We start from the raw sequence: 22,052 nt of genomic DNA, 5'->3' as shown, positions 1-22,052 counted from the left end.
GGTGATAAAGATATATGGGTGAGGGAGATATATGGTTGAGGTATTTTCTAAGATCGATCTTCGCTCGGGTTACCACCAGCTATTGATTTAGGATGAAGATGTGCCGAAAATTGCCTTCCGCACTAGGTATGGACATTATGAGTTTCGTGACATGCCTTTTGGGTTAACAAATGCACCTGCATAATTCATGGATTTGATGAACAAAGTCTTCAGACTGTATCTGGATCGATTTGTGATTGTGTTCATTGATGACATCTTGATCTATTCCAAAAGTAGTGTTGAGCACATGAAGCATTTGAGGTTGGTGTTAGAAAGGTTGAGAAACCATCAGCTATGTGCAAAGTTTAGTAAGTGTCAATTTTGGCTGAACCAGATCAGTTTCCTCGAACATGTGGTCTCTACTGAAGGAATTAGTGTGGACCCTCAGAAGGTTTCGGCAGTGTCTACATGAGAGCAACTGAGGAATGTTACTGAAGTAAGAAGCTTTCTGGGGATTGGTAGGATATTACCGATGATTTATTTAGGATTTTTCAGCAATTGCCTACCTCTTACTAAGTTGACTCAGAATGAGGTCAAATTCGAGTGGGATGATGATTGTTAACGGAGTTTTCAGGAACTTAAGCAGCGTCTTACTCAGGCTTCTATTCTTGCTTTTCTGAATGATGACGGTGAGTTCGAGATTTACATTGATGCATCATTATCAGGATTGGGGTGTGTACTGATGCAGCATGGGAAAGTCATCGCATGTGCTTTAAGACAACTCAAGAATCACGAGAGAAACTACCCCACTCATGATTTGGAGCTCGAAGCAGTGGTATTTACTCTAAAGACCTGGTGGCATTACTTGTACGGTGAGAAGTGTCGCATATTCACTGATCACAAGAGCCTGAAACATTTCATCACTCATAAGGAATTGAATTTGAGGTAGAGAAGGTGGATGAAGCTCATTAATGATTATGACTACACTATTGAGTATCATCATAAACACGTCTACGGAGTAGCTGACGCATTTAGCTGGAAATCTCATGGACAACTTGCCTCCCTTCGAGCTATCCATGTTCCACTCTTATTTTCTCTTCGAGAAACCGGCGTTCCCATATAGCTAGATTCACAGGGAGCCTTGTTAGCACACTTCCAAGTTAGACCTGTTTTGGTAAATATGGTTTGGAAAGCTCAGGAACTTAATCAGCAGTGTGCATACCTAAAGAAGTAGGTACTGGATGGGTCGAGACAAGATCTAAAAAATCAGAGAGATTGAGCTTTGGTGATATGAAATAGGTTGTTTGTGCCTAAGGACAATGAAACGGTGAAGAAAGAAATCCTTAATGAAGCCCATATTTTGGCGTATGCCATGCATCCAGGGAGCACCAAACTGTATCACACTATTCGTCCATTCTATTACTAGTTCATGATGAAACGAGATGTGGCGGATTATGTGAAAAGATGCATTATTTGCCAACAGGTGAAGGCAGAGAGACAAAGACTTGAAGGGTTAATGCAGAATCTCCCGATACTAGCATAGAAGTGGGAAGACATCACCATGGACTTCGTGAATGGTTTGCCGAGGACGTAGTCAAAATTTGATAGTATTTAGGTGATTGTAGACCGACTCACCAAGATTGCTTACTTCCTACATGTTCGACAAACCTACTCCCTAGAGAAGTTGGCAAAACTGTTCATTGATAATATTGTCAAGCTTCATGGTGTACCCGTCACCATCGTATCTGACAAAGATCCAAGGTTTACCTTTAGGTTTTGGAGAGCTTTTAATGCTACAATGGATACTCAGTTGTTGTATAGTACTGACTACCATCCACAGACCGATGGTCAGTCCGACCGAACAATTTAGACCTTGGAGGCATGTTGAAAATGTCTATTCTCTAGTGGAATGATAGCTAGGATAGTTATTTGCCGTTGATGGAGTTTGCTTACAACAACAACTATCATTATAGTATTGGCATGGCACCGTTTGAGGCACTATATGCGAAGGCGTTTCGGACACCGTTGTGTTGGACAAAGGTCAGCGAACGGGTATTAGTGGTACCAGAAATTGTCGATGCCACTAATACTAACATCCAACTAATTAAGAGAAATCGGAAGGCAACTTAGAATCTACAGAAAAGCATTGTGGACCGACATTCCAAGGAACGTGAGTATAAGATCGGTGACTTTGTCTTTTTGAAGTTGTCTCCCTGGAAGGATGTGGTTCGATTTGGTAAATGAGGAAAGTTGAGTCATCGATATGTTGGCCCTTACCAGATTACAAAGAGGATTGGTGCAGTTTCATATAGGTTGAAGCTACCTCTAGAGTTGGCACAGATTCACAACATTTTTCATGTTTCCATGCTTCGAAAATATGTGTCGGATCCCTCTCATGTTATTTAACTGGAACCACTGGAAGTGAATCAGGATGCGAGTTATGTCGAGGAACCAGTATCTATCATTGACTAGTAGGAGAAAACCATGAGGAATAAAGTCATTCCGTTGGTAAAAGTGATGTGGAGAAACCATGTCGTTGGGGAAGCAACATGGGAAATAAATGAATTGATGAGGAACCAATACCCATACCTTTTTAGTTGAGTTTGTAATTTAGGGGATGAAATTTCTTATAAGAGGGTAGATTGTTAAACCCCACCCCCAAATTATTGTAAATTTCACAATTTCCCTAAAGGTTTATTAAATTTACAATTTAGTCCCTCACATCATTAACCAATCTGTACCCTTCATTTTAGATTCTCATTTTCTCTCAGCCTGCCACGTGGCAGCCCTTAACCTTATCTCTCATTCTCTCTCTTCTCCCCTGATCACGCTTAGCTTACTCACTCTCATCTATCTATCTCGCACACACACTCTATCTCCCTGATCTCGACACTCACACGTCCTCACCCCACACCCAAACCCAGACGATCGTCAGCACCATCACCACTATCGTGTAACTCTCTTTCTTTGTCTTAGTGAAGCTCCAGGGCACAAAGAGGGCACCCAAAACCAGGTCTGGCTAACCTCTTAGACATTCGAGCAAAATCCCAGCCGTCTTCGACCATTTTAGGGTGTGCCATAGGTATAAATTCTCTTCCCTTATCTCATACCTTCCTTTTGTAGTTAGATCGGAGGTTAGTATGTTGGTTTGTTGTTGACTGGAGCATAGGAGGCTTCCACCTCCTTCCCCGACAAGAAACAAAACCAAGGCCTTGGGCATAAACCAAAAGCCCAAGCCTTAGGGCAGCCCAAATCCAATCCTTGTCTTTTAGGCATTCGGGCCATTTGGAATTTGGGATTTAGGCTTGTTAACCCCTTAAAGCCCAAATCCAATAACCCTTTTTATTTTTATTTATTTTAAAACCAAAACTCTTACCTTGGGCAAGGCTTTCAAGCTCAGGCCCTTTGACCCAAAACCCTTTGACCCTAGGCCCTTGGGCCATCAAGCTTGGGCCTATGGGCTGATAACCTCAAGCCCAAAACCCTTTAAGCCCTGGCCCAGTTACAAGCCCAGGCCCAAACCCAACCAAAACGGACCCCAGGCCGCGCGTGAAGGGTCACTGGGACCGATGTGTAGAGCACACGCTCCACCGTCCATAGGGACATCGACGAATTTTTCGGTGACCCACGGCGGCTCGTGGTCGCCGGAGCAGCCACCTTGCCACGATGCGTGAGGGCGTGTGGGGCAGCGCGTGACCATACTCGAGTTTTTCAAGGTCTTAAACTCATTTATGACGTCCGTTTTCTGAAATTCAACCGTTTAAGTTTAGTTATATTAATTGGACCCTTTATGTGCTTAGGTGCAATTATTAGCAGCGATTCTGTCATTCCTATTTTATACGGCTCTTCGATGATGGAGTATCTGTGAGTGAACCCTTTCTAAAATGCATGTTTTAATAGTAGAAATGTGTTTATACCATATTTAGGGCCTCCGTATTTAGATCTTGTACAAATACTCATGGGACCTAAATGTAATTATGTAAGAAATGAATGGGTAAATATGTAATAAGTGAGGAGCCCTTATTCTATAAAAGGACGCCTCACCCTCATAATTAGGGGAGGCCAATTCCTAAGGCTCCTCACCTTTCTCACATCCCCTCTCACATTACAGAGGTTTTCTCTTCCTCAGAAATACATAATCAGTGTGGACGTAGCCCAAACCTTGGGGTGAACCACGATACATCTTGTGTTATTTACATTTCTTGCAGATTCACGGTCAGATTTACGTTGTTCCAAGACCTCCGGTTTTGTGCATCAACATTTGGCGCCGTCTGTGGGAAACGACACAAAAAGTTAAGTTGGTTCTCTTTCATTTTTTTACCTCCGCCGTGAATATACAAAAACCCAGAACCTCTCTCTTTGGGCTTTTTTCAGAAAACTTTCACAGACTTTGTGCAGTTCAAAAAACCCTTCCAAAAACCCATTTTTCTTTCTCTCGAATCTTCCGTAATCTTCCCATCCATTACACATTTGAGATCATTTCCATAACCTATGCTGACTCAGTGACTCGTAGGCCAACAAAAAACCCATATGTCGGCAATTACTAGTATTCTTCTTCTACTATAATTAATATGCAGAAGTGCAGCCCATAATCTTAATCCTCAGAAGGTTATTACCATCACCGCCACTGCCAGGTGCCGAACATCCAGACGTTCCAGCATAGCGACGTCGGAAGCTTCACGAAGGACGCGTGGCGGAGCGCCAACGACGGATTCGAGCAGTTCCCTTTCGAGGCAAATAAGACTGCCGAACGCCTCGACCGTCAGTACGCCATCTCAACATTCATTGACGGGATATTGGCAGCCACGGGGATGCAGGGCAGGTCATCGTCTTCAACCTCATCAACCTCAGACGCCACTTTAGAACTCAACTCCCATGTCTCCCTTCCATACCATTGGGAACAATGCCTAGATTTAAAGGAGGAGTAGACGTTGCCGCTCTCTACGTCAGTTGCGACGCCGACCTCCACACGGCTAAACCTACTCGGCTAATGTGATAAGCCACTCTCCAGCTGGCTCTGAGCTTGCCGTACATAAAGACCTTGTTTTTGGGGTGGTTTGAGCCGTTGAGGGAGGCGATTATGAGGGAGTGGCAGGTGCAACATATTGATTTGCTCCCGTCGGATAAGATGGTGCTGATTGTTATGCATAAGATGATGGGTTTGGTCATGGTGGGGAATCAAGATGGGTGTGTGTGCAGGTTGTTCAAGTTGCTGTTCTTACTGGGATGGCCATTGAGTAGAAAAGAAAAAAGAAAGTAAAAGCAAAGAAAAGCAGCGCAAGGAAAGAGAAAGAAAAGCAAAAGAGCAAAGCAGAAAGCATGGCTACCCTTTCAACATGAGATATGCGGTGGAAAAGAGATCTGTGGTGGAAAAGAGCAAAGTAGAAAGCATGGCTACCCACTGAGATAATTGCAGAAAGCAAAAAAAAAAGGAGTAAAGCAAAAAGGAGGCATATGTGGATAAAGAGAAAGCAAAAGGGAGGCATATGGGGACACTGCAAAAGCAAGGAATAAACACCCCACCAGAATGATGTAATTTATTTTCCTTATCTTTTGGAAACATCTGTATAAATCCCAACATAGGGTAATATGTATAAACCCCATCAGAGGGTAATTAAAAAAAATGGTAAAGCCCAAAATAAATAGGCTGAAATATTATGTGGTGAGCGAAGACCCTTATGCCCAAAAGAGCCAGGCCCTCTATTATCACCAACCAAGTGATCAAAAGTACGCCTAATACTCCACAATTATTCGGCAACCCGCCGCTATTACTACCAACCAGGTGATTAAAAGTACGCCCAGTACTTCACAATTATTCGGCAACCCGCCACTATTACCACCAACCAAGTGATCAAAAGTACACCCAATACTCCAAAATTATTCGGCAACCTGCCGTTATTACCACTAACCAGGTGATGAAATGTACAACCCTACTCTAATATCATTTGACAACTAGCCATTCATGCCACCAACCAGGTGATGAAATGTACAACCCGTACTCTCCTTCATGCCACCAACCAAGTGATCAAAAGTACGCCCAGTACTCCAAATTATACATGAGCATTACTCATGTCATTCATACATAAACATTCATGAGCATCACTTATGACAATCATACATAAACATTCATGACCATCATTCATGTCAACATTCATGAGCATCACTCATGACAACATCCATGAGCATCACTCATGTCAATCAACATAAACATTCATGAGCATCACTCATGTTAATCAGCTTCAAAAGTTTCATTTACAGAACTCTAGCTTCAAAAGCGTCATTTACAGAGCCCTAGCTTCAAAACTTCACTTGCAAAGCTTCACCTACAAAGCTTCAGTGCAGGGTATACAAATACCGCCTCCGAACAACCGCCACTTCGGCCCATACATGGATTCAATTTGAAGTCTCCAGCCAACAGACTCTATTGACCGAAGACTTGGGGGACTACAATATGTACCATATATTGGGCCTCATGGAAAATACTTGGGGGACTTAGCCCATTATCTATGTACTGAGGAGCGAGTCCTTATTTTATAAAAGGGACTCCCTCACCATCATTAGAGAGCATCAACTCTAGCCCATCATTCATGTATTGAGGAGCGAGCCCTTATTCTATAAAAGGGACTCCCTCACCATCATTAGAGAGCATCAACTCTAGCCCATCATTCATGTATTGAGGAGCGAGCCCTTATTCTATAAAAGGGACTCCCTCATCTTCAACGCCACAAGCTGAGCCAACCAAGGCAACATAAGCCACGAGCCGAGCAGCCTCGCAGCATGGGCTACTTTTAGTTGAGCATCATTTCAGATTGAGCACCGTCTCATATCGAGCATTAGTTTAAGACAACATCTATTTACTTCGGCCCACACATGGACTGAATTTCAAGTCTCCAGCTAAAAGACTCTCTTGACTGAAGACTTGGCTACTGTTTATACCATATTTAGGGCCTCTGTATTTAGATTTCGCACAAATACTCAGGGGACTTAAATGTAATTATGTAAGAAAGGAATGGGCAAATATGTAATAAGTGAGAAGCCCTTATTCTATAAAAGGACTTCTCACCCTCATAATTAGGAGAGGCCAATTCCTAAGGCTCCTCACCCCTCTCACATCCCCTCTCACATTACAGAGGTTCTCTCGCCCTCAGAAATACATAATCAGTGTGGACGTAGCCCAAACCTTGGGGTGAACCACGATATATCTTGTGTTATTTACATTTCTTGCAGATTCACCATCGGATTTACGTTGTTCTAAGACAGGGTTTTGTGCATCAACAAAATGCATACGTGAAAAACATGATTTTAATGATTACGCTTTATGAAACGTTTTATGATATATTATGCTTACTGAGAATATTTTGGAATGCTATATTTTATCGAAATGCCGTTATTTATAGTATATATGATGGATGACTATATACTATTTATGAATATGCTTTTACACACTTCTTTGTAGTATATATGATGGATGACTATATGCTATGAAGATGTTTTGATATATGTATCTATGTTTGGAAATACTATGTTAAATGATTTTGTGTGTATCTAGTGGTCACTGTTCTACCTACGAGCGAGAAAGATATATGGGTGAAGGAGATATATGGCTGAGGGAGACATATGGCTGGCAAGAGATATATGTAGATGGCTTTGGGTCGAGAGATATAAGTACTGGCTTCGAGCTGAATGATACTGATACCATTAATTAGGACATAGAAATGAGGATTACGACCCGAACTATGAGGCATTCCCTTAACAGTGACATCGTGCCATCTCTTCTACTTTGACATCATTGTGATTTCACCTTCTGCTTGTATTCTGAATTAGTTGCATACTTTGAACATGTCATGTATTATCATTAAATTCATTGTTGGCAATTGAATATTATTATTATATTTTATAAGACTTATATTTGAATATCACTTTGCGTAGTTACGCAAAGTGATTTACATGCATGTTTCACATGTTCTTAGCATATGCATTCATTAAATGACTTTCGTCACCTTCGGGTGTCAATCAACACGTGACCATTCCGATGTCCCTCGGACATCAGGATTGGGGCATGTCAGTGAGGGTAATTTAGGTACTAAATTTTGGTTTAAAAAATATTGATAGTTTAGTTAAAAATAATATGGATGTAATGAGTAAGTTGAGTGTAGAAAGAGGTTGCATGGGTTGAAATAAAATTTCCCTAAACCAAAATTTCCTTTCTCCAACAATATTATGGATACAAATTTTCGCCACCTTTTCCTTTTATGAAAATACACATACAAAATAATAACACCTAAAATTAAGGCGAAAAGCCTTACGCGCTCTCGATGAATGAGGGCCTTTGCCGAAGAATATCCGATGCCAAAATTAAGAATTTGAGAGAGAATGTGTTTGAGAATTTTTGGGAAGATAGTGACTTAGCATTTTAGTGGGAAAATATGGCTATTTATAGGGGAGTGACCGGCTCTATTTGGAGAATAGGGGCCGGTCACATATGGTCAAATTGTGAGTGTAATTGTAATATATTATGTGAAATAATATCTTACAATTAACTTGACAATTAATTCCAAATTTAATAGGAAATTTGGGAATTACTTTTGAGTGAGGATTTGATGAGGTGTGATGAGAGGGTTTTGATTAAATACTATTTTGATCATATTTGACTCTTTCTTGATTAAACCGTTATTGTCCATTGCATGCGCGTGAGAATCCCAGTGTGTCTCGAAGGTAATTTTATCTTTTTATCCAAAAGTACATGTGTCACTTCTATAATTTTCTTGATTATTTTTTACTCCAAAAATATCAACAAGTTAATTAAACGATATGGGAATGAATGCATAAGAATAGGATATCTAAAAAATACGTTTTAAGCTAACTTTTTTCACTCTTTTTCATACTCAATAGCCTTTTAGAATAGTTTATCAAATGTTAACTATTTTATTTTAAAACTACTTAATTTTTAAAGCACAATTAAAAAATTTGATGAACAATGTTGAGCCTGAAAATTTTATCACAATCCCTCCTGATTCTCAAAATACATTTTAGGATGACGAAAATAATATTTGATACATCAAGTATTATAATATAATTAATTGAAAACTAAAAAAAAATATTATCAAATTATATTATGAAACATAATATACTAAACATTGTCCTCGGCATAATAAAAATATCTTCGGAATCTCCTACCCTATCCGTCCACTAAAAAAGTAAATAAATAAAGTTTTAAAGGGCATCGCATTCCTGGAGGGGAAAAGCTTCTGGAACAAAACTATGCGTTGTAGGAAAAAAAAAAAAAAAAAAAAAAGAAAAAGAAAAAGAAACCAATGGCATTGAAACGCTCAGTTGGTAGCTGGTTTAACCACACACCCAAAACTCATACCACCAGTGCACGTGAACTGGCGTTGTAACCACCAAAAATCTCCTCATTCATTCGCCTCTCTTCTTCTTGAGGGGAAAGCGTTTCCATTTTACTCGCTTCTCAATTTCAATGGCTGCGGCGCAAGAGTCATCGGATGCGGAGAGGAAAAGAGTGGTCGTGATTGGAGGCGGCGTCGGCGGCTCCGTCGTAGCCCATTCTCTCCAGTTCTGCGCTGATGTTGTCCTTGTTGATCAGTAAGCCATGCTTCTAAACCCATTACTTCACTTGTTTTCTATCATCCGACGATCATTCAGCAATACTTTAATCTTATTTAAACTAGGGGGAGGGAATTCGAACTTGAGTGCAGAGAGAGGAGTTTCAATTTTTATCAATGACCTTGAATTTGCTATGCTATGCTGTGTTATGCGGCAGAATATGGTCATAGAATTTGATTTTGCAATTGGATTGGTTTTCTGTGTATTTAGAGAAAATGATAACCTTATGAGCCGACAGAAAACTAACTTTTAATTTAACAGAGGTCCGTTCTCTATGCACACTTCACTCAAAGCCCGGCTATCTGCACCGAGAAACTAAAATAAAGAGCCTTTGTGCAAATAATATATATATATATATATCTTTGTGTAACTTTTATTATGGTGCTGTTTGATGTAGGAATAGTAGTAAGAAAAAGAGTGGTATTGCTTTTATTTTCATGGTTCTTTGGGCTAATGTAAATCATGTATGAATGCTAACTCATATTTATCGGACAATCCTACAAAGCTAGTGATTCATGATTTCTTAAGATGATGTACTGGTGAAGGATGTATTGGGATAATGTAAATCATGTATGAATGCTAACTCATATTTATCGGACAATCCTACAAAGCTAGTGATTCATGATTTCTTAAGATGATGTACTGGTGAAGGATGTATTGGGATAATGTAAATCATGTATTTTGAAAGATGTTTCTAAATGATGTGCTCCTCTAGTTTCTGTGATGCTGGGTTCCGTAGATAGTTATCTTAGAAAAGTCAATTGCAGGGATACCTTCTACGATAAGAATTCACTATAGAGACCAGTAGGGGGTGCAAGTGCAACCTTATTGCTGCATGAATAGAAGATGAAGAAACTGAAAACAAAGACAATTTACAGCCCGGATTTTGAGCATAGTATAGACTCCTGTCTGTTTTTGGACGAAGGGCAGGCGGTGTGAGGGTTTAGTTTTGATAAGACTGCATACCAAACACAGCTAATTCACATGAACAGGAGGTACTTGATGTCTGGACAAGCAACAGTTCTTTTCTATCCTGAAAGCACCGATTTGAATGAAATATGTATGGAATTGATTTCAGATTGAAAGTAAAAGTTATGGAAATGTCTTTTCTCTGAAGATGAATAAGCAATGATTCTGTGGAAAAAGGAGACGGTTTGCAAATATGCAATGAGGTAGAATTACCTTAAGGCTTATTATTTAGCTGAATGACGGTAGAATAAAGGATTCAGATGTTTGAATTGAGGAGGCTATGGCTCATGATTATTGGAAGAAGTAGTCTGAAATGGTGAAATAGACTAAGGGTACTGATCTAAGTCATTGTGATTTCTGTGGTTGCTCTTGCTGTCTTTTGTGGATGCATTTGTGCCCCAACGATCTTCGTTTGTACCTTTTGAACCAATGATATTTTAAATTTATGTGTGGGAAACCAAATATTCGACTTGTGATGTGGTGGCTCCTGGCAAGTTTCAACTGAATATTCGAGTTTTTCTAATAATTTGAAAAATGAATGATGCTCAGCTGCTGAGGCATATTAACACCATTCGAGGTTTAAATGGATGAGCATAGATTTATTGCAAATAAGTATCTTCATGATTTTCAGGCTTTCTAAGATAGTAATCAATGAGTTTAGCTCAGACACCAATTGAAGAGTTTAAGAAAGAAGTTTTGTCATAGATGAAAGCGTAGAAAGGGAAGAAAACTAGGTGTACCCCTATTTAGTAATAGTTTTCATCAGGAGTGTACAAGAAACGCCACTGGACTTTGTTTCATCTTTTACCATATTATCACTTTTTTGTTTAATTTTTTTTTAACATAAAAGTATTTACAATTTTTTGTTCTATTTGTTTTATGAATTTTTCAATTGTTTGATCAATGATCATGTATAGCAGGCAGCGCAAGGCTTTTTGGGTGTACTTGTCTATTAATTACTCCAGTGGAGATAGTAAACATGATAGATGAAAAGAAGGAAGTGGTGTCACTGAACTAGCCATGTTTTGCATGTAGAAGATTCAAGATGACCTGTTTAAACGTTTTGAATGGTAAAATGCATTACTTTGTCATGCAACTGTTGAGTAAGGCAGTTTTTTCCAGTTTAAATTGGCACATGTTTATGGCTCAACATGAAGTAAAAATACTATTAACCATGTATTCTCTCTCTCTCTCTCTCTCTCTCTCTCTCTCATCATCTGACCATGCTAAATACATCTGCTCATACCATATTATATTGGAATGTTAAAGACACCTATTATTTCCCTACCTACATGCAACAACCAAGACCTGTCATGGTTCTCTTGATTTAAGTTTTATTACATGTCCCCATCTTATTTATGATTAAGATGATGTGTTTTCTCTGGTTTTAGTTATCCTTCTTTGTACCTGGTTGATGCTCTCTTGGAATTTCTCCAGTAGATTACTTATTTGTAAACAAGAATCATGGTTTCTTTTGCGTCATTTCTGGTTTCATGTCCACTTATTCCTCAGTATGCATAATTTAGTATCGATACAACTATAATTATTGATGTATCAAGTTATTTTATTCTTTGTTCCTTTTTGATGACATTTTTGTTTACACCTTAGGAAGGAGTATTTTGAGATCCCATGGGGAAGCTTGAGGGCAATGGTGGAGCCATCATTTGCCAAAAGATCCATCATTAATCACTGCGATTACCTTCCAAATGTGCGGATTGTTGCATCTACTGCAGCTAACATCACAGACCGTGAAGTATTGACTACAGATGGCCGTTTGCTTGTATATGATTACCTTGTTATTGCCACTGGTCACAAGGACTCTGTTCCAAAAACCAGAGTTGCGAGGCTCAGTCAGTACCAGGCAGGTAATACATAAAGATTCATAAGTATCACTGCATTTGTGGTCTTGTGGTCACTGTTTATGATAGCTATTGCATTTAGTACTTCACCCAATTTCAAATTAAACTTAACTTATAAATCCACATAACTCATGTAAGAAATCTCATACGTTTACTTTTTTTTTCTCTGAGATTGCATTTGTGGACTTTTAACCACTCTACCAGTAGTAGTTGAAATGATTTAGTCCCACTCAGCTTACCCGAGTAAGTGTTAAGAAGCTTTAATACTTCACATGTTTCACTTAATTTAGGTTATGGGATTAAGGAGTTAGGATTGTACTTGGTTGTTTATGCTTGTTGAGTTTTTTTTATTATATACTAGCCGATGAGCACACACTTTGTGTGTGTGAACAATTTCATTTTATATTTTGTTTTTTTATTAAGGAGTGTGATTAGTTTTTAAAATTTTAAAAGAGTATGAAAAAATGATGGTGGGACAATTTCTTTTAATAAGTGCATATTTTACTGTTTTTTTGTCCTCCTTATGTAAATATTGTGTATCAAAAGTGAGGGTAAAATAGGGAAAATAGGGATATGATTGTCATTTTGTCAAAAGGTACAAAACTACTTTTTAGCCCTCCTCATGTCAATATTGTGTATTCAAAAGTGAGTGCAAAATTAGAAAAAAAGGGGGGGGGGGGGAGTTGACAAGGGCTCCTCTCTTAATAGAATAGATTTTTGTGAATTGTTTGAGTCTTTGAAGTATTCTCATTATATTAGGATTTTACTTGAGTAGTTTCTGTTGTACATACTTGCATTGCATGTTTGTTTCTTACTTATGTTGTATGCTTCTTGTGCATTTTTGAGGGAAGGCTCCTTATGCCCCCCCACCCCCCCCCCCCAAAAAAAAAAAAAAAAAAAAAAAAAAACTAGGTACATATTTGTTACTTATTAATGAAATGTACTCTTGCTGTTGAGTTTTGTTCATAATGATTTCATTTATCCTGAATGTGTTTTTATATGTATATTTTGATCGATGATATGAGAAACAATATTAGGAGGCTCCTTTAATAGGTTATGTAGCTTAGAGCTATCGCACACCCAAAAAAAAATCCTGGCTCCGTCCTAAAAAGGAAAAGGAAAATAATGAAAATAGAATTTTAATTTTAATTTCGTGAAGGTGCTCTGACAAGGCTACAATACTTAATGCTGACTTCTATGTCTTAATTGTTCACCATTTGATGAAGCCTTTGGCATCAAATCTGAATTTATTCTCTTTCTGTGTCCAGAGTTTGAAAAGATCAATTCTGCTGAATCAATCCTGATTGTTGGAGGGGGCCCTACTGGTGTTGAACTTGCTGGTGAAATTGCCATTGATTTTCCAGAAAAGAAGGTGACACTTGTGCACAGGGGGTCAAGGCTACTAGAATTCATTGGCTTGAAGGCTTCCCAAAAGGCACTTGATTGGTTAATATCAAAAAATGTTGAAGTTGTTTTGAATGAGTCCGTTAATTTGAACAATGTATCTGATGGTTTTATTCAAACATCTTCTGGAGAAGTTATCGCAGCTGATTGCCACTTTGTGTGCACGGCTAAACCAATGGGTTCGTCATGGCTTAGGGAGAGTATTTTACAGAATGACTTGGATATGCAAGGAAGATTGATGGTTGATAGAAACATGAGGGTTCGTGGTCATAAAAATATCTTTGCAGTAGGAGATATAACCGATGTTAAGGTCAGCCAAATCTATCTTTCTCTTGTGTTTTTAGTACTTTTTATTTTTTGGTTTTGCTATTGGCAGTCAATATTTAGTAAGAAACTCCTTGTTTGAGGCATGTGGACCTGATATGTTCTACACATGGACAAATAGGTGGTGGTAGTCAAATTCGAGGATCCTAAAGTTAAAAAGTGCAAATCTGGAATGTAACTACTAACTAGGTCATGGTTAGTGGTTAGTATACAAGTTGTAAATATAAGGAACTATTGAGGGGCTGGATAAATATGGGAAAAAATTCAGGGTTGGATTCACATAAAATGCTAGGGGCCGAAAAACACCTGAGCTAATTATAAAACTGAAAAATTAGAGTTAATTAACTGTTTGATGGTAGAGGCAGAACTGCAATCATGACGCTATTTTGCTTTTCTCTTAGTTTAACAAGTTTTGGAATATTATGAGGCCTGAACTTTGTTCGATATTTCTATTTCGTGAAACAATGCAAAAAACTTCTAGTCATGTGTTAATAAGCAGCAAAATTATCAGTTTATAAATAAGCAAAATTATCAGTTTATAAATAACTTCAAACAAGAAAAAATTAGGATGATTGATAAATGGGGAGTTTTCAGTATGATACAGTGTTTTGTAGAGAATATGGGTAAGGACATATCACCAAAAAGTAGCTCTTATTTTGAGAAACCTCATACTAAAGTGAAAAGATAATTTAGAAACCACAAAGATCGGTTTAACAAGAACAAAATGTTGAACAGACTACAGACCCCAGTGCAATATGACAGCTCTGATTTAGATTTTGCTCATACTCGGTAATATTGACTTCTTGTTTTTGTAAGGGTTCAAAGTCATTTTGGCAAGAAGTAACAGCTGTATGAGTTATGAGTCTGGTGAAAAAGTTAGGTCAACCTTTGCTGTGATTTTGTTCGTCATTTTCACTATCAATGTCTACGAAATTTTATGTTTAAAAAAAAAATCTGTCTTAAACTAATAAAAACAATCTATTGAAACAGGAGATCAAACAAGGATATTTAGCACAAAGACATGCTGAAGTGACTTCCGAGAACCTGAAGCTATTGTTGAGCGGACGAAATGAAAGCAAGATGGCTACATATAAGCCTGGTTTAGAAATGGCACTTGTTTCACTTGGGAGGAAAGAGGGAATTGCTCAGTTCCCATTAGTGACAATTAGTGGTTGCATCCCAGGCATGATCAAATCTGGGGACTTATTTGTAGGAAAGACAAGGAAACGTCTTGGGCTGAAACCTTGATAAACAAGGAATCATTTTGGATGGTTTGGCAGGTTATTCAGGATATCAAACTCATCCTCTCCGGTTATTTCATTTAGAGCAGAATCGTGCAGTGGTACATTAACCAAGTTCGGGCGCTTGGTTATTGCAAACAAAAGTGGTGGCATTCATTTCCCCGTCCTTAGTGTTTGCTATCAAGCCTTGCAGGGGTGCTGGACTTCCCCATCTTATGCAGGTTCATGTGTGTTTCTTTTAGCCAAAAGAAAAAAGGAAAGGGAATTCCAAGTTCATAATTCTGCAGAAACGCTAGTCGGGTGGTGGAAGTTAGATGTTCCAGGAAATTATTTCAAGATAACAGAAACAGTGTAGATCGTTATACTCCTTCCCGCAGCTTTCAGGTACCTGACCAAATTGTATGTGGCGGGGCGTCTGTAATATTGGTGTTTTTAGTAATTATGCAACTGAAGAGTTTCTAATTCTGATTAGACAAGGTAGAGTGCCATTCAGATTGTCCTCTTGCAGTCTCGCCAGCTGCTGCTATAATTTGTTGTTCTCCACGGACAAAACAATGCTGTTGAAGCCGTTGAGCAATTTTAAATAAAATTGAGTTGTTGTAGGATAATTTTCTTTTCTTTTTAATTATTAAAATTTAAAAACAATTTTCAATCTCACACCAAACAAGTTTTTGAACAACATGTTCTTAATAAATGTTTTGAGAAATTATGAATTTTTTTTAATACGATAGCCAACATGATGACTAAGTACACGATTGAAATAGGGTCGACAACCATGGAGTGAATCTGTCAGAGCACGGAACATCATTCATGCAAAATGTGTAATTCCTCTTGGACGGAGTTTGGTCACATCAATCAAGTACTTCGAAAACATGATTTCAAATTCAATATTTTGTAGCCCTCGGTTGCATGAAATCGAGCTTGTTAAGGTCGATATTTTGCTGAGGGAACAAAGTTGCGGTTAGTGTTATGGTAAGATAAAAAAAAAAATATGTAAACATAAAAAATTTGAACATGCTTGTTCAAGACATGATTTGGTTTGATTAAGAACTTCGGATTTCAACATGAGTGATATGTCTTATAAAACTTCACATTGTTATGACATCTCTCGAAACTATAAATTCGACATTTAATATGAACTTCAGATGCATTGTATCTGCATTCTCAAAACCAATACAAAAATCCAATATTTGCAATCGAATTGAATAATCAAAATATAAATTAAGGCAAGATATATTATTCGAACAACGTAAAATTAGAGTTCGTGGTCGTTGTGAATATTCATGCCATCAAGAACAAGAAGATATTGAAATTGAAACCATGTTTAAAAGTATTTGATCGATGTTACCAAACTCCGTTCTTTAGGGGACCTCTCCAAATTCGAAACCTAACATTTGGGGGTGCTGATAACATGTTATAAACCAAAAAAATTGAGAATAAGAGGAGCGACTATAGAGAGAGAGAGAAATGCCAGAAAATTTCTATATGTTAAGTTGTGCCTTCATTTATACTAGTTTATGAAAAAAATACTTGTTGCCCAAATAATACAATAACACAAAATAAATCTCTACGTCTGATTTACATAAACACTATTCCTTTTTAATACTAAAACAATTTTCTTTGAAAAAAAAATAATATTCCGGCAAACAGATAAAAAAAAGGAAAACTAATGAAAGGGCTTGAAAACTTTGAGTTTTAATGATAAGGAACAAAATAAAGGGTAAAGTGAATAGTACCATGATTGACTTTTTAGTGTAAAAATGTGATTTTTAAAATGAACAGTACCGGGAGCTTTTCGTTAAAGTTTCCATAAAAAAAAGGTAAAGGGTAAAGGGTAAAAAGCAAAAAGACATTCTAGATCCTTCCTTATTCGCATGTGAAATGTCAATACTAACCCTTAGCGACCACCTCGATGACAATCAATCGCAGCCGTCCATTCCCTCGCTTTAATACACAGATCCCTGAACCAACACTCCTCTCTCTCTCGCCCTCTCTCGTTCTTCTCTCTGCTCTGTCCGACGACATACCTCCAATTAATCGAATTTCAAAATCGGTTAGCTCTCTATAATCTTTCTCTGTATCAATTTCAAAACCCAGTTCTGGGATTTAGGTTTTTTTTCTTTCTTATTTTTTGAAATTTATTGGTGGTTTTTATCATTTATTTTTTAATTATTTAACAGATTAAGGGTAACAAGTGAGAATGTTTGGGAGAGCTCCAAAGAAAAGCGATAACAGCAAGTATTATGAGATCCTTGGAGTTTCAAAGACCGCTTCGCAGGACGATCTAAAGAAGGCTTATAGAAAAGCCGCCATCAAGAACCACCCTGATAAGGGCGGCGATCCTGAGAAGGTTTTACTTTCCTTTTCCTAATATTAATATTCTCTTGGTTTATTAATTCAGCAGCTTTTTGATTGTTCAAATCTATGGTTTCGTTGAGATCTAGCAAATTATTTTTTTTATTTTGGCTTTGAGTATATTGGGGATTTCTGGGTTTTTTTTTTTTTTTACTTTTATTATTAATTTTATTATTGTTGTTTACTGCACTTGAATTTTTAAATTATTGAAATTTATAATTCATTTGAATCGTTTTTGATAAATCGGAGGTATCACATACAGCAGTTAACATGGTGAAACTAGATGTTGGGGTTTCTTCAATCTTTCATATGTTTGTATTTCGGACACTACGAGTTATAGTCCGACCCGAGGGGGTGCTTGTGCTGGAATTTCATTGTCTTCAAATAAAACCTAATGGTATTTTCTTGTTATGTTGATTTTCTGACCGTTTTGATACCGGTTTGTAATTTAGTTTAAAGAGTTGGCCCAAGCATATGAGGTTCTGAGTGATCCAGAGAAACGTGAGATATATGATCAATATGGCGAGGATGCCCTCAAGGAAGGAATGGGTGGTGGAGGTGGTGGCCATGACCCATTTGATATTTTCCAATCCTTCTTTGGTGGAAACCCATTCGGTGGTGAGGCATTTTCCCTGTTTGGATCTGAGCTCCTTGTGTTTGTACTTTGTGTAAATTGGAATTAAGTGTTTTGATGCTATGTCCCAGGTGGTGGAAGCAGCAGAGGCCGAAGGCAGAGAAGGGGAGAGGATGTGATCCATCCCCTTAAGGTTTCTTTGGAAGATCTCTACAATGGAACGTCCAAAAAGCTTTCTCTTGCGCGCAACAAAATCTGCTCCAAGTGCAAGGGGTTAGTGTTTTAATACGAGTTGAATGTTGTTATTCGAAATTTACTTTAGTGCTTTATGGTTCTGATATGGAGATGTTATTTTACATGATTCAGTAAAGGGTCGAAGTCAGGTGCTTCAATGAAATGTCCTGGCTGCCAAGGTTCTGGAATGAAAGTCTCTATTAGACATCTCGGCCCCTCGATGATCCAGCAAATGCAACATCCTTGCGCTGAGTGCAAGGGTACTGGTGAGACCATTAATGACAAGGATCGCTGCACACAATGTAAGGGTGAGAAGGTTGTTCAGGAAAAGAAAGTCTTAGAAGTAATTGTGGAGAAGGGCATGCAAAATGGACAGAAGATTACTTTCCCTGGTGAAGCTGATGAAGCGGTAGGTTTACATGCTTTCACTTTGAACTTTGAAGGTTCGTTATTTGTGACCACTTTATGTCAGTTGTCTTTGGTGCATTTATTGATCCATGCTATTTTGTCTTCCTTTTTTTTTTTTCATTCTGCAGCCAGACACCATCACAGGCGATATTGTCTTTGTCCTACAACAAAAGGAGCACCCTAAATTTAAGAGGAAGGGTGATGATCTCTTCTTTGAACATACCTTGTCACTTGTGGAATCACTCTGCGGCTTCCAATTTGTATTGACACATTTAGATGGAAGACAGCTCCTCATTAAATCCCAACCTGGAGAAGTTGTAAAGCCTGGTAAGTTTCATTATTACTGTACTCATTTTGAATAGTTGCTTTGTGCATTCGGTTAGTTCCTGATGTTATGATTCATTATCAAATTCATTCTTGGAATATTTTATTATGCTACCTTTATTAGGGTTGGTCAAATAAATGTGTAGGCCATTGTCACTTGAACCAATGATGATTTGGATTGGTGTTTTATGGGTTATTGACAAGTCTGGTATAAGTTTTTGTTTATGTTACAAACAAAATGAAGTTTTGAGTGAAAAAGAAAAAGAAAACAGACAACCAAAAAATACATGAACAGAAAACAAACGTATATGATGACGATATGAGTAAAGCTATTCAAAGATGACCAATTTTTTTGGAAAGGAGAAAAAGACTAAGGATTATAGGAACAAAGGGATTGAGAAGGTAATATGTTTTAAATTTAATGGAGGGTGAGAAAACGGAGCGGGTGGGAATAACATCACATCTATTTGCCTTTTAAATTTAAAACATATTACCTTTTCACTCCCTTTATGCCTATAATCGCACCTACATTTCTCTCTCCCCCTCGCTCTCTCTCTTGTAGTTAGTGACTGGAAGAAGACACTGTTGCTTGTGGTCATGTGTTTGGTTTACTATGGTGCAATTATCATAACTATACTAATGGAACAAATGAGATTTGCAACCTGTCCCTGCAGTCCCTGCAATCGTAATATTGAGTTCAGTTACGAAATGCATAGCAGTGAAAGTTAGTGCATTAGTTTTTGGCCCGTATTGTGATAAAAGCTTTTGTTTGAGAATTCTAGGCTTTCATCCTCTAACAAATGGACGTTGCATCAGAATATTTTTTAGTTCCACTGATTTAATTTGTTTTTTCACTGGTGTCTATCAGATCAATTCAAGGCTATAAATGATGAGGGCATGCCAATGTACCAGAGGCCATTCATGAAAGGTAAGTTATATATTCACTTCACAGTGGAGTTCCCCGACTCACTGAATCCAGAACAGTGCAAGGCTCTGGAGGCTGTCCTCCCCCCCAAGACTTCGGCTCAGCTGACCGACATGGAGTTGGATGAATGTGAGGAGACTACGCTGCATGATGTTAACATAGAGGAGGAAATGCGCCGAAAGCAAGCACATGCACACGAGGCATATGACGATGATGAGGACATGCATGGTGGTGCCCAGAGGGTTCAGTGTGCTCAGCAGTGATTAGATAGGCTTTATGAACGTATTTGAGAAAAATAAAAGTTATCTGCATTGTGGTATGTTGGATGCTAAGACGATGGTTACTTATATTTGTGGTTTGGTTTGTGAATCGTAAGTTTTCGGGAACAATAGCTACTAAGGAGATGGTTACTTATATTCTATATAATGTTAATTGTTGAAAGCTAAGAATTTATATTCTGCTGCTTTAGGATGTTGGTTAGATAGAGTAACCCTTTGAAAGGGGTTATATGTCTTTGGTCCGTGGGGGCTTGAGCTTATAACCATAATCCCATTTGCAATGGGGACCGTTGCTAATCTGAGGGTTTAGGGGCGCTCTTTGCGCAACTTTACCCCAAGTGAACAAATCAATACCAAGTTGCGAACTGTGCACGTTTGCTTTAGATGATTTTTTGTGGTTTTGGGGTTTGCATAGGAAGTATTTTGGATGGGATGGCTTATTGATTTTTTTGTTTTTATTTTGTGCAAAGGATCCGTTATCATTTTTTAGGAAATTTTAACGAAAACTTTCGGTACTGTTTATTTTAACAAAAAAATCATATTTTTACACTAAAAAGTCAATCCTGATACTATTACTCTTTATTTTATCTTTATCGTTAAAACTTAAAGTTTTCAAGTGTTTTTCATTAGTTTTTATTTTATTTTATTTTTTTTATAGGTGAATTAGGCCAATTTCGGTTGGAAAGATATCTGGGAATAGGCCGATCATGTTTTTCTTTTTATCGTAATGAGTACTTTCCAAGTGTAAAGTTTACCATGTCTCGCAAGTGAAATGAACTCTAGAAACAAAATGAAATGACTAGAAACAAAATTGTAATTCTTATATTGGTTTATATAATAATATTGTTGCCACAAAATTTTCTGTTTATTGAATAATTTATTTCTAAAAAGCCTCAAAAGTACTTGTTAGAATTAGAGTTGTCAAAAATGAGTTGGGATGTTTTTGTGTGTAGACTGAAGCAAAATAAATGTGTAAAAAATAAAACGGTCCAAAATACTTTTGAAGATAACATTTCTTTAATCAGGTGGATTGAGATCAAAAGAATTAAAAATGTTAGTTAAGAAATGAAGTGAGACGAAATTAATTTCAGAAATTAAATTGAAATTAAATGACAGTTTCAGAAGTGATTTCAATTAATAAGCCGTAAAAAAGAATTAATGAAAAATGGCTTCTGCTTCTCAATCAACCATCCATAACTGGAGAAATTTTTTATTATGATCGGAATAACAAATGTACATCATGTGTTTTGATATAAATGGTAAAATATTTTACTTTTTAAGTTATTAATTTTTTATCACACATATCATAATATTTGTATAATAACACGTTTTGTACCACTCGTGTACCCGTGATAATGAAAAGTTTCTCCCATCACTGTCCTTCCAGGAAAAGTAAGACGGAAAAAAAGGAGTATTTATCAAATATAACCAAAAATTAACCATTAATTTCAAAAATGTCACTTTTTATAAAAATTTTCAAATATATCTAAAATTCCATCTAAATAGACACAAATACTCTCAAATTTAACAATCAAATAAATTAAAGGCTTTTTA

General features: G+C 37.5%; 2 protein-coding genes across 3 annotated transcripts; both read left to right on the top strand.

Annotated features, from left to right (window-relative positions):
* Window positions 1-9,274: 9,274 nt before the first annotated feature.
* Window positions 9,275-16,008, top strand: LOC126584328 (uncharacterized). 2 transcript variants are annotated; one of them, XM_050248747.1, is made up of 5 exons: window positions 9,275-9,582; window positions 11,493-11,642; window positions 12,181-12,437; window positions 13,700-14,145; window positions 15,150-16,008. In XM_050248747.1, the coding sequence occupies exons 3-5, from the start codon at window positions 12,221-12,223 to the stop codon at window positions 15,405-15,407; spliced, it is 921 nt and encodes a 306-aa protein (XP_050104704.1). In that variant the 5' UTR covers window positions 9,275-9,582; window positions 11,493-11,642; window positions 12,181-12,220; the 3' UTR covers window positions 15,408-16,008. The 2 variants fall into 2 exon arrangements, with proteins under 2 accessions (XP_050104704.1, XP_050104700.1); XM_050248743.1 differs by lacking the exon at window positions 11,493-11,642 and having other exon boundaries at window positions 9,276-9,582.
* A 1,287-nt stretch (window positions 16,009-17,295) lies between these two features.
* On the top strand, window positions 17,296-20,669 carry LOC126584312 (dnaJ protein homolog). Its single transcript, XM_050248734.1, has 7 exons — window positions 17,296-17,453; window positions 17,581-17,750; window positions 18,208-18,373; window positions 18,461-18,602; window positions 18,696-18,972; window positions 19,100-19,298; window positions 20,164-20,669. Exons 2-7 carry the CDS (start codon window positions 17,601-17,603, stop codon window positions 20,481-20,483), a joined length of 1,254 nt encoding a protein of 417 aa, XP_050104691.1. The 5' UTR covers window positions 17,296-17,453; window positions 17,581-17,600; the 3' UTR covers window positions 20,484-20,669.
* Window positions 20,670-22,052: the final 1,383 nt, after the last annotated feature.

The sequence above is a fragment of the Malus sylvestris genome, chromosome 2, assembly GCF_916048215.2.
Source record: "Malus sylvestris chromosome 2, drMalSylv7.2, whole genome shotgun sequence".
Taxonomy (NCBI): domain Eukaryota; kingdom Viridiplantae; phylum Streptophyta; class Magnoliopsida; order Rosales; family Rosaceae; genus Malus; species Malus sylvestris.
This window is presented reverse-complemented; position numbering and strand designations above follow the sequence as displayed.